This window comes from Pelophylax lessonae, assembly GCF_965119305.1.
Source record: "Pelophylax lessonae genome assembly, chromosome: 4".
Taxonomy (NCBI): Eukaryota; Metazoa; Chordata; class Amphibia; order Anura; family Ranidae; genus Pelophylax; species Pelophylax lessonae.
The window spans coordinates 528,875,945-528,889,658 of record NC_138771.1 but is presented as its reverse complement, the minus strand read 5'-3'; the positions used below and the strand labels follow the sequence as shown (position 1 = coordinate 528,889,658).

At 43.4% G+C, this 13,714-nt stretch overlaps 1 protein-coding gene across 1 annotated transcript in view; it reads left to right on the top strand.

The window, feature by feature from the left end:
- The window catches only part of SCUBE1 (signal peptide, CUB domain and EGF like domain containing 1), a 587,141-nt gene that overhangs the window by 541,025 nt on the left and 32,402 nt on the right, over positions 1 to 13,714 (top strand). Inside the window, exons 15-18 of the mRNA XM_082255396.1 lie at positions 2,588 to 2,725; positions 4,283 to 4,486; positions 6,565 to 6,726; positions 7,421 to 7,588. Of these exons, the coding sequence (XP_082111522.1) occupies positions 2,588 to 2,725; positions 4,283 to 4,486; positions 6,565 to 6,726; positions 7,421 to 7,588 (672 nt within the window). The remainder of the gene's footprint in view (positions 1 to 2,587; positions 2,726 to 4,282; positions 4,487 to 6,564; positions 6,727 to 7,420; positions 7,589 to 13,714) is intronic.

The window sequence follows — 13,714 nt, the reverse complement described above, 5'->3', positions numbered from 1 at the left end:
GATGCAAAAGAGACCATGGTAACTTAATCCATCTTTTATGGTGATGCCCCAAACTATATATAAATAATGGAGGCAGGTTTTTGACATGTTAAAAAAAAACTTTTTACAGTAAAAATCCCATTGGACCCTAATGTCGTAGACTAAATATATTGGATGGGGTGGTGGAGGAGGAACATGCTAGGATAACTTTGGGTAGGGCCCTCTTCCAGGCCCGTAGACTAATTTTATTAATGTGGAAATACCCTGACCCCCCCCCATATACAAGTCTTGGTTGTCCTCTGTTGGCAACTCCTTACTCTTAGAGAGCTACATCTATACACGTAGGCTTGATTGCGCTTGGCGTATATTATTTTCCAAAAGGGCACTTATTAGCTCAACTGAGTTATTTGTGCATCATACATATATTAATTTCCAAGAAGTGCCCAAGAGCAGCAGCTCTCTCACTCACTGGACAAGGGGGCAGCAGCGGGAACCATTAGCTCCTGCTTCTGTCAATTACAGCCTATGAGAAGAGAGCAGGGGAGGGGCCAAGCCACTCTGTGTATTTTAATAAACAAACATCTATACACGTAGGAGCTGCCCTGGTAAATTTAATGAAGTGTGGGGAATGTGGCTACATACCCCTAGACTTAACTCAAAGGAACTTGTCTACCAGAGACTATTTACCTGCTCCAGTAGACCATAAAGCATTGTCTACTGCAGCCTTTCTCAACCTTTTCAACACAGAGGAACCCTTAAAATAAATTTTTGGTCTTGGGGAACCCCTGCTAAAAATGAAAAATCTACAACTCATGACACATTAGTGTGACAGTCAGTGGGAAGAATGCTCCTTACTCTTGTCATCAATGGAAAGAATTACCCCCTTACACATCGCTTAAAGGAACAATGGTGTCATTGGGAACTTATCTGAGAGGCAGAAATTGCCCATTGCTAGTTGAGAAAACCTGGTCTAGTGTATAAGTCAGTTGCTTTTGGATGACTGTACCTCAGTCTGTGTGAGATAGATACACTTTCTTAATGTGTTAGCATAGTATTGAAACTGGATTTGTGAGCACTTTCATTTTTCTATGTTAATGTGTATGTGAATACTGCCAATGTACCGGTTTGTGAAATCGGTCTTTAATGACTGGTAATATTTTGGACTGTATAATTTCTAGTTTATTACAATACAGTAAACATTCTCCTGATTTAAAAAAAAAGTACTACTTTAATGCTAAGTGCCAGGCACATTATTTAAGACCACGTACCAGAACAGCTGAAAATGTCATTGGGGTTTCTTTACTAAAGGCAAATAGACTGTGCACTCTGAAAAGGCAGTTACACTAATTTTCCCCAAGGCTTATTAAATGTAGTAAAGCTCTGCGGATTTCCATCATTATTCAGTTACGTGCAAGCAAACATGCTTTTTTTTTTTTTCTTTTCCCTTGCCCGTGATTGGGTATTCTTTGTACAGTAAAATTTTACCACATTCCCATTTACTAAGGAAAGTGAGTGCAACTGCATTTGCAAAGTGCACAGTCTATTTGCCTTTAGTAAATCAACCCCTATTGTTTCTGAATACACCTACTTAGTAATTCACTAATGGTTCAGAATCCTAACTGCTGTCCTGACCAGCCTTTTATATGACCTCTGTTCTAGCCACACGGCAAGTTTGAGAACCATTCCTTTTACATGTAAGCAAGGGAATGTGTCCTCATGATGATTATGCACAGGGAGTACATTTGGACTTCTGAAGCAATGGTATTAGCCATCATCCCCGCATGACCATATCTGACAGCAGAGGCCTTGCTGTTGGGTGCCTAAAGCTCATCACACAAATTATAATTTGACGGTACAATCTTTTAGGTCTGCCAGCAACTATGTAGTGATGAGGTCTGACTGATTGGTTACAAATTGATTTGATTTTTTAGGTATGTCCACCAATTAAAAAGTTTTGTAAATCTAATTGAGACTGTATGGAGATGGTGAGCTTTAGTGGAGAGAAGTGCAGTCCTTATCACCACCCTCAAAGCTTTCTCACATGATAAAAAGCCACATGGCTACTCCTGTGGTGTAGCCCCATAGATGATGGCTCTGTCACTGTGAAACAATGTAACTCCACCATGTTTTTCCTCTCCTTCAGTGGCATTAACCAAAACATAATGTGGCTGCAAAGAGGGTGTGAGAGATTTAAACAGTGGACCTAGGGTAAGGTTTAATGGTAAGGCTTTCAGGTTTTTTGTAGATGGTCGAATGTTACCTGCTTTCAGGTGCATTTAATTTGGATTTGAGATGCTACTAAGTTCCATCAGGTGCATCTGACCTGCAGGTGACCACCTTCTAACCTGCATCAAGCTTCTTTCGTATTATTCTTGGTTTTTATGGAGAGAAAAGCAGCTCTGATCCAAACAAATTTCATGCACACATCTCACTAATGATCTCTGGAAAACAATTGGTTATTACAGACACTAAGGTTGTCTTTCCTCTTCTACTTTTTATCAGGCCTCCTAATTGATGTGGATCGCATTATTGGCTAAAGAGCTGTGCCATTACATGCCAGCTTCTGTGTTGTTCTCACCTTTAGGAATAATTTATTTTCGTTGTACAGACAGCTGCCACGTTACATTTGTGAACCTCAAATGCGACTCTTCGAAGAAAAAGAGACGCGGCCGGAAATCGCCATCCAAGGAAGTGTCACATATCATAGCAGAGTTTGAGCTGGAGGTGAAGAGGGAAGAGGTATCAGGTTCGTCATAACTTGTGTATTTGTTGCCTGCTTTTTTCCAGATTTCAAGGGAACATATCATAGTCTGTCATTTAAAAATTGCTGTTATTGGATAGTAATTACTAAACACAGGACAGGGCCTTAAAAAAATAGAAACTAGCTGATGGGGATTTGGTATTCTCTGAATCCTCACTATATGGATTGTTATAGTTATGCAGCCCTACCTCTCAAAGGTAACTTGATTTTTTTTCTATTATACCTGTATTCTCTCCCTTTCAGAGCAGAAGTGTGAAACTGTATGGCCTGACACAAGTTATATCTCCTAAGAAGATTTAGCGTCAATAAGAAAGTGCTGTCAGAATTATACCAAAACAAACAAAAGGCTTCCTTAATAGGGATAAGGAGAGTGCTTTTGACAAAGTTGGATTTGCCACTCTCATATTTTGCTGAATGGGTATTGTCATCGAAAGTGACTTGCAAAGCACAGTGACTTGGTGGCTAGAACTTCTGCCTTGTAGCAATGGGGTCCTTGCTTTGAATTCTAGCCAGGGCACTATCTGAATGGAGTTTGCATGTTCTTCCTATGCTTGCATGGGTTTCCTCCAGGTACTTTCGTTTTCTCTTACACTCTGATAGGTAATTGGCTCCTGTCTAATTTGATCCTATTATATATCTTCATCTAGAGTAGAGGCCATAGAGAGTAAGCTCCTTAAGGGCAGGGACTGTTGTGAATATTCAGGATGTAAAGTGCTGTGTAAACCTCTGTTGCATTATAGGTGATGATTGTTTTGGGGGGGGGGGGGGGTTGTATTCAGAGTAATTTAGTTTATTTAATTTAGTATTTTTCGTATTTTCTTTTTATCCCCTTTTTTGTGTATTGGATTGTTGTTTGGGTGCCCTCTATTGTCATTTTGATTTGCTGTGTGTTTTTTTTCAAAAATAAAAACATACATTAAGGGGCCATTTCTGGGCTCAAGAACAGGGCCTGGATAGTTGAAAGGAACTTCTATAGCCATCGGGAGCCATTTTGTTTTTTAATACTCTTTATTTATAATGAGTTATTAACAATTTCACACATTCATAAGTCTTAATATACAACAAATCAAAACAAGAACTATAACTATACACTACCATCCAGTTACCCAACAATCTAATTGCCAAGTACAGCATTTACAACACACCATTATGTACCTGGCTTCATTTTAAGCTCATTGCATCATTAAAAGCCACCAAAAAACCCTTTCACCTTTCCCTTGATTCCAGCCCATTTCAAAATTTTGCGGAGCTGAAATTACTGTTTCACTTAACCCCATTTGTTAACTGACAGTTTTGCCTTCCTCCGTCAGTTTTTTTGCCTTGGGTTCAGGCAGGTGAAAAACAGACTCCACCCTTAGAACCTAAGAATAGTCAGAGCTTTGTAGATGACCAGAGTCTTATAGTCAAATGACAAATCGATGATAAATATGACTGTTGTGGGAGGGTTGTATCTACGTGTACTTTAACTTTCCTTCCTATGCAGTGTATATAGGTCCTTGTAGATTTTTTGCTCCATAGCTGATGCCCCTGATCTCTCCTTAGATTCCTGTAATTCGGACTGCATACGGAAGAGGGCGGAACAGAAGCTGCAGACTACCATCAAGACCCTGAGGAAGTCCATAAACAGGCAGCAGTTTTACATCCAGTTTTCTGGCATGGAGTATGAGGTGGCACAGAAACCAGCAAAGAGCCTGGAGAATCAGGAGGTGTGCAGTGCCGGGCAGGTCCAGCAAGATGGGAGATGCGGTATTAATATATCTTTTACTTGTAGATGGCAACCTAGAATGGGTTATTTAATGAAGCAGATTATCTGCTGGATGTACTGAGAGGGCTGGGCTTTATACTGTTTGCAATGTGAATTTAGTATGTGCAACAAGACTGAGAGTGGGTCATGTGACACTTAGGCAAGATTTCACTTCTACATTTAAAAGCTTGTGGGGATTTATACCATGTGTTCAAGGCCCAGTTTGTGTAAAAAATACTCTAAGGTTTATTATTTCTTCCATTTTTACTGTCATCATTACCATATTTCATTAAAGAACTCTGAAGAGCAATAGTACCATATAAACTATTTCCTAACGTGAGCTCAAAGACACAAGTTGGGTATGCTTTTACAGTCATATGCACAAGATAGAATCAAAAACAATTTTGAACTTTGTATACCAGCTCACTGCCATACCTGGTAATAACAGAGTGGGGTGCTACTCGGAATTGTAGCATGGTGAAACTAGTATTTACCACTCAGAGTCTTCTACTTGAATTGACTATGTTGGCTACAAACTTGGGTATTGTATTTGCTGAATTTGGTCACAAATGCCCAGTGGGACCAAAAGAAAGAGAAACAAACTAAAAAAAGATTGTACATTTTGAGATTTAGTGCTGCCTCAGGCACTAGCCCACAAGTACTATTATGAAAATTACAACCCTGAACTTGGACAGATTTTTTTTTACAGTTTTATTGAGATTTTATATAAAGTTTAGGGCAACCTATATACACAGATTATATCAAAACTAAAAAGCAACCAAAGCCATTGGTAGGTTGACTTGATCCATTTCTATTTGGAATAAAAAGCTGGTTTTAAGATAATTTTATCTTATTTTTTTTAAAGTGGTTTTAAGATAATGGCATGGTTAGCACAAGAGATGTACACCGATAAGCCGTAACGTTATGATTACTGACGGGTAAAGTGAATAACATTGGTTGTCTTGTTACATAGTTAGTCTGGTTGAAAGACGACACGAGTCTATCCAGTGCAACCATTAGAAGGGAAAAAAATATATACTATCCTATTCCCACAGTTAATCCAGAGGAAGGCCAAAAACCCCCAAAAAGCAAAGTTACAATGGCATCTGAACGTAGGTGGCTTACATTAGGCAGCAAGTGAACATGTTATCCGTGAAGTGTTGAAATCAGTAAAAATGGGCAAGCATAAGGATTTGAATGACCTTACAAAAGCCAAATTGTAATGGTTAGACCAATGGATCAGAGCAACTCCAAAACTGCAGCTCTTGTGGGATGTTCCTGGTCTGCAGTGGTCAGGACCTATGAAAAGCGGTCTAAGCAAGGAAACTAGTGACAAGTTTATAGGCGTCCAAGGCTGATGCATGTGAGAAGTGAAGGCTGGTCCATGTAATCTGATCCAATAGAAGGGCTACTGTAGCTCAAACTCCTGAAAAAAAAATGAATGCTAATTCGGATACAAAGGTTTCAGAACTCCGTGTATCACAGTTTGTTGCATATGGGGCTGTATAGCTGCAGACCAGCCAGGGTGCCCATGCTGATCTGTTCACAGCCAAAAGTGTTTAAAATGGGCATCTGAGCATCAGAACTGGACCACGGAGCAAGGGAAGAAGGTGTTTTTGAGTTGTTGACCTGGCCTCCAAATCCTCCAGATCTCAAACCAATCAAGTATATGTGGGATGTGCTGGAAAAACAAGTCCAATCCATGGAGACCCTACCTCACTACTTCCAGTGTCTGCTACTGACTGCTTGGTGCCAGATACTATGGAATTCCTTCACAGGTCTAATAGAGTCCATGCCCTGACAGGTCAGGGCTGTTTTTTCGTCAAAAGTTACATAGTCAGATTGAAAAAAGACACAAGTCCATCTAGTTAAACCAATAAAAAAACTATACAATCCTATATACACAATCCTATTCCCACAGTAAAGGAGGATCTTCTCAATTTTAACTAGGTATTCTTGTTATGGTGGGTGGTCATAATTGAAGAATTAGTGTAGCAAGCATTACAGAAACATTTGGCAAGGCCATACCCCATACATTTTACCATCTAGGGGATCTAAATGTCTCTGCATCTCATTTCAGTGACCTGTGGAGTGGGTACATACTACAGTGGTGAGAGCATTCAATGTGTGCCCTGTTTGCCGGGAACATACCAGGACTTGGAGGGGCAGCTGTCATGTGAGCCCTGCCCAAGTAATGATGGCCTGGGCATTGTTGGGGCAAGAAATGTTTCAGAATGTGGAGGTAAGTGATTGAAGGTTTTTATCCTTTAAACAGTTCCTGTTACTTGCCTGTTCATGGAAGAGGGACAGTATTGGCTAATGGCCCACCTGCCAGCTAGGTATACTCATTGATCTAAGCTCCCTTGCCACCTCTCACTGTAGTAGTAGACCATAGGTAAGCTTCAGTGTTAGAAGTTGTCAGAGTTAACCCAGGGGAATGACATCCTTGCCATTCTGTGAAAATGCCCAAATGATTGGCTGCTCAGGCCTAAGAACTGTCAAAGGTGGAGGTCACAGAATCTCTGCTCTGGTAGAGTGGGGAGCTTTCTGGGAATCACAATTGGACTTGCCTAAAGTATGAGAGTTACACTGCATATTTTTTTTGTTTTTTTGAACTGACATACAAATAAAACTCTAACAATTATTAATGTCTCTTTGCTTTAGATGATACCTTTTGTATAGTACCCGTAATTATTTGGTGAAGTTGTTTTGAATGCTAATGGTGTTGTCGTTTGACTATTTATGTACAGTGGATAAAATCATGTCTGTGGCTACATATACCATATAATGGTGACTACATTTTAGAAACATAGAGAAGTGATGGCAGAAAAAAGATCAAGTAGTCCATAGTCTGTCCCTTTTTTTTTTTTTTTTTAATTTGTTTTATTTTTAAGTCCTGAGATAATTGATAAGACTGCAGTTTTCTTGTTCTGTAGGACACTGTGCTCCCGGACATTACTCCATGGATGGCTTTAAACATTGCAAGGCTTGTCCACTGGGCACATATCAGCCAGATGCTGGACGCACAATCTGTTTTCCATGTGGAGGTGGACTGGTGACTAAATATGAAAGCGCTCTTTCGTTCCAAGACTGCGAGACAAAAGGTGAGCAAATTGCAAGCATTTGCATCACACCTGTCCTTGTTTGTGCAGAAAACAAACCTTTAAAGGAGAACACCATTTTTGTGGGGAAAAAATAAAAAATAATATAGCATATATAATTGCTACACAAGCCATATTGTAATTGAATGTTATTAAAAATTACTGTTCCTTTTCAATCTGCCACGCTGTAATTTTCTGCAAAATGTAATGTAATATGGCAACCTGGAGGCTTCTGTACACTATTGAAAATTACATTTCTTGCTTGTGTGATAGTCTCACTGATTTCCCCAGAAGTCTGCTCTAAGTTCGATTTTTGGCATCCTCTGCAACAAAAATTTCATTTTTGGTGAAATGCTTCCAAGGGCTAATCACCTCTAAAGGGATGCAGATCCTGCATTTTGCTTAGAACCTTACAACACTGCGAGTGTCATCCTCCCTGGACACACTTGCTCCCCTTTCTACACGCAGAACCAGGCCTTGTCTGCTACAACCCTGGCAAACAGACGATACTAGAAATCTTAAGAGACACAGCTGTGCTCTTGAACGAGCATGGCTTAAAACTTAATCCCTACAAGACTTCACCCTCTAGAAATCTGCCCTTCTCAAATACAACTCCTGCCTTAACTGCTTAACAAATCTACTACAACACTGTAATCAAAACCCTCTCATCCAAACCTCCTCAACTCTTTTTTTTACTCTGAATTCTTTACTTCACCCCCCACTGCCTCCTCCCACCAACTTGCCTACTGCCCAGGAGATTGCCAATCACTTCAAAAACAAAATCGACTCAGTTTATGATGAGGTATCCAGCATCCAGCTTCCCCCACCATCCAACACCCTATATGCAATACCACACTCAACACTTTCCTCCTTCAACCCCGTTGAACAGAGGCTGGCCCACAAGTTAAATGTCTCACAGGGTTGCATACGACCGGGCTTGGGTCTGAGTCGGAGCGGTCCTTGGCCGACCGCTCCTCTACTTCAGTTGCGAGGATTCTGTCTGGAGCGTTACCCACACCATGGAAGGGTAAGTACAGTCCCTCCTCTCCCCTTTTGGCGTTTTTTTGGGGTGGATGTGGGTAACCCCCAGGGATGGTCGGACCTGCCTGCATGTTCCCTCCTCCCATTCCTAAATCCCTCAGTGAGCTGGGCTTCCCCCCATTCCCTTTCCGGCCTGTCTGGACTTGGAGTCTGTTGGGAGGTCCTAGGGCAGAGGATGCAGCGGAGACCCCTGGGGTCCCCCCTGCTATCCCCACTCTGTAAGGGTCCTGGGATAGTGTGTGTCCTGCCCTGGTAGTCTGGGGGGGTCCCAGTGTAGGAGACCCCTAGGTGCATGCCCTAACTGGTTTCAGTATGGGTATAGTGCATGGGGGTCCCAGTGCAGAGACTGGTGTAGGGTGCACAGCGGAGTCTCCCCTAATGTGTGTCCTACCTTCAGGGGGGGTCCCCATGCAGAGGGTGCAGAGTTGCAGAGGGCACAGGAAAAAAGAATGCCTTAGCGTCTGTAGCTGAGGGCGGCTTTTTTCCCCTAGTCTGGCTGGTCTCCAGCTGGCGACCATGTCTTTGTAGCCCGGTGATGTCATGGGGGCCATTTACCCTTAGTCTGGGAGAAGCAGGAGATGACCAAAGCCTTGTGGGTATGACGAAGCTCCATCTCTTCCTCTTCCACCTGAGTTTCCTCTTCCTGTGCCTGGGACATATGAACAGGGATGGCGTCCATGATGGTGTTCGGTTGGAATTCTCAGCCCTCCCCGTTCGGTAGGGTCCATGGCCACTAACCCCTCATGGAGATGGCAGGTCCCTTGGAACCCCAGCTTCCCATGGTTGCAGTGACGGCGGTCCTGCAGTCCTTAGTGTCCGGGGTGGAAGTGGCGTGTGGGCAAAGTCCCAGGAGGATGCGTCCCCCCACCTTCCCCTGCTCAGTCTGTCTCATCTGATACTGAGCCGAATGCCACCTGTCCAGGGGGGCTTAATTTTACACCTCCAGATCCATCCAATTAATGAGAATGATTCCTCTATGGTCGCAGCAGTGAATGAAAAGTGCTGGTAGACGCACTTAACACTGCAGTGCCTGATACTTTAAAAATTGAGGATGCAGCTGATGTAGCCCGTGGATGTGTCATTTGGTATGCGTAAGTCACCTCACACTCCAAAGGTGTTTCACTATATGCCTTATTTTGACAGATTTATTTATTTTTTTTGTAAGGAATGGGAGCAACCAAAATTACAGTTTGTGGTCCCCAAATGTTTTGCTGTACGTTACCCTTTTGAGGAGTCACTTTTAAAAAAACGTGGACTAGTCCACCAGTGGTGGACCCTCCTGTTTCCAGGTTGAACAAAGCAACCATGATCCCAGTAGAGGAATTCCCATCCTTTAAGGACCCAGCTGACAGGAAAGAGGAGGCTGTGGCAAGCAGCATGTTTACTATGGCTGGTTCGGCATTGCAGACAGTTTTTGCCTCAGCCCAGTCTTTGCCTCAGCCCCCTAACTGAATGGGCCAAGCTTTTGTGCCAGGGCCTGGGGCGTGAGCAGGTCCCCGCTGCCTATGCTAATTTAGCAGACCAGTTGGTCCATGAGCTGAGTTTATTTGTGATGCAGCTTTGGATACAGCTCCTATGCTGTCCAAACTTTCTGTTTCAGCGGTGGTGATTAGGCATGTGCTGTGGCTTAGGAATTGGTCCGCTGACCAAGCCTCTAAGAAACCTCTTATTGATCTGCCCTTTCAAGGAGATCACTTGTTTGGGGCTACCCTGGATGACATCATTAAGGATATCATGGGTGGAAAGAGTACCTTCCTGCCACAGTCAAGGAAAGAGAAGGAGCCTTGTCACAAACGGGGCCCCCCTCCTCAGCCCATAGAAAATGATTCAGACTTCTGGGACAGAGAAAAAGGGAAAAAGAACTTTCAAATCTTCCCCTGGAGGTTCCAAGCAACCATGGTCTGGTAAGCCTAGAGCTAGCTTCTCCAGACCTGCAGACAAGACCCCTTCAGCATGAAGGTCTGCCCTCACCCATTATTGGGGTGGGGGAACATCTTTGCTGGTTTCCGGCCTCGTGGGCCTCCTTCATGAGCATCAAGGGGATCCACGAAATGATTATTTTGGGGGTACACAGAAAGGGGGACAAAGCTTGTCCTTTTCAGGTTTTTTAGGTCCTGAGTCTCCTTGTGCAGATTTAATTCCTGCAAAGGTTCAGGTGATGTCCATACTACTGAAGGTCCCCCCCTATCACTGATCAGGGAATTAATTTTCCTAGGTCTGATTTTAATTCCGACCAGGGTGGTCCTTCCTCTGGACAAATTTCAGGAATCACAGGCCGTGATTCACCGGCTGCTGTCAGACAGTTATCTCTCCCGATTTGCATACAGGTTCAGATTCTGGTGGTATCCACCTTCAAGACAGTTTTGTTTGCACAGTCCTACTACATTCAGCTTCTTTAGCAAGTTCGGCTCCACAGGAGGATACCGAAGTTCGTGGGCAGATCATGGGTTCCTATGGCAGACGCCGCAGGCATCCAAGGGCCACGGTAAGGCCAGATCATCCTCAGCTCAGGCTTCTTCTGCACTTCCAGCGAGGAATCAAGAGCAAGGATCTTCCAATCATCCTGGTGGCCGTAAACATCCCTTGGGGACTTCCTCTCAAAGAAGACCAGTTGTCCCAAGGGGCTGGTCTACACATCCTGCTTTACACATTGCTGGTTTTAATGGCTTAGCTATTGAAAGCCAGGTACTGATGGATAGAGATTTGTCTGGATCAGTTATCCCTACTATGTTGATGGCGAGGGAGTGATCTTCCAGCAAGATATATCATCGTACGTGGAAAGCGTACATTTCTTTGTGTGAGTCGATTGATGCTAATCCTTTTCTGTGGCTCAGATCTTAACCTTTCTTCAATGGGGCATTGATCAGTTGGCCTTGAGTACCATCAAGGGTCAGGTGTCTGCACTGGCAATCTTCTTTCAGCGACCCCTATCCACACACTCTTTAGTTTGTACCTGTAAGATTCTGGTACCTTTGGTACCCTTATTGCCCATTTTCCTTTTTATATTGCGTCCCACCTTTTTAGTTAGGTGGAACACATATACCTTTAAGCCGGATGACATCATCGCTGAGCGCCGCTCTGAGCGGCTATTTCAATCGCCGGCTTTCTCTCTCACATTGTTCGTTCAATGTTACCGCATGCTCACAAGCCTTGTCTTATGCTGCCGGAGCCTCCAGCTATTCTCTTTACCTGGAACAGACCGGAACCTCGCTACTGATCCCGTATCTCGCCACCGGATCACTCCCTCACTACCGGACCCCTCTACTTACTAACCTTACTAGTGATAAGTACCCCACAGGGGATTCCTCCATAACTAACTTACACTATCTACCTCTGCACATTAAGGACTGTTACTATCTATGCATACTAATTCTATCATCTGCACTGTTACATAGATTGCTAGCTCTTGAGTCTACTACCATCTATCCTTGCAATGGGTTAGTCTATCCTGTATATATCATCTGCTGTCCTCACCACCTGTTACCATACATGATCACTAACCTATCTGCATTCTACCTATTACCATCTACTACTCTCCTGAACATTTCTATCAAGTGCTTATCATTGCTGTCACTGCTCACACCTGTCACTTCAGCACATAACCTCCATACTGTCATATACTTCCCATCACTCCAGGAACATCTTATTGAGTGTGTGTATATCTGTATGTTGAAGCAGACAGGCCCACAGTGATGAGTCTGGAGAGTTGGATCTGGTGTTTCAACACATCTCTACATGACTACTGAGTGGAGATTCTGCAGCTGCAAATCCAGCTTACTATAAAAACACAGGAGCGTTACAGTACCTTCATTCAGGGGGTTGAACATGTGGCCCCACCTGTAAGATCTTTTTTGCGGCCATGGGATTTCAATTTAGTACTTTCGGTTCTCCAGAATTTCAGAATACTTGGGAGATTACCCTGCCTATGTTATCCCAGAAGGTGGCATTCTTGGTGGCTATTACCTCGGCCTACAGAGTATCAGAGTTGGCGACATTATCCTGTCATAGTCCCTATTTAGTGGTACAAAGGGATTAAGTGTCCCTGTCCATCATTCCTGCCCAAAGTTGTCTCTGACTTCCATTTGAATGAGGACATTGTGTTGCCTTCCTTGTGTCCCAAGCCGGCTCATCCCAAGGAATTTGACTTGCATTCCTTGGATGTGGTTCTTGTGATTCCGGTGTATCTGGCAGCTATTCAGTCTTTCTGGAGGACAGACTTGCTTTTTGTGGTTACGGATGGATCAAGAAAAGGGCTGGCTGCTTCTTTGGCTACCATCTCCAGATGGATCAGACAGACGGTGACTCAGGCCTATTCCATTAAAGGTCAGGTTCCACCTTTCCCTGTCATGGCGCATTCTACTCAGGCGCGGAGTGCTTTAGGACCTTCCGTCATCAGGCTTCAATATCGTATGTTTGCAAGGCGGTCACTTGGTCGTCCGTGCATACCTTTACAAAGTTAGTTCGGGGAGATACTTTGGCATCTGCGGATGCTTCTTTTGGCTGCAAAGTTTTGCAGGCTGCTGTTTAAGAGGGGCTGGTTCCTTTGGAGGGGTGTTTTTCTTTAAACTTTATTTTTCAGATGGGGATCCTGTGACCCAGTTAAGGCTCTTGTGTCCTGGTTAGGGCTCCTATGTTTAGCCTTGTGTTATTTTCCCCACCCCTCATTTTCCTTTTGACACTGCTTTTGGACATCCCAGTAGTTATGATTTATGGAGAGCTGTGTCAGTCGATGAACGAAAGAGAAAATTGGATTTTTGTACTTACCATAAAGCACCCACCCCTCTATGGAGCGCTGTGTCCGTAGATGAATTCAGATACATGGATTTTATGTTAAGTACAAAAATCCCAATATTTCCTCCTCCACCGATCCCCTGCCAACGACTTTACCAATGAGATCAAAGGCACAACTATTGATCCTTCCACACATCCCAAGGTGCTAGGTGTAATCCTAGACTCTGGCCTCTCCTTTGGCCCCCACATCCAAATACTAGTTAAATCTTGCCACCTTAACCTCCGCAACATTTCCAGAATTCGCCTCTTCTTAACTATTGACACCACAAAACCATTTATTTACCCCTTGTTTTTTTT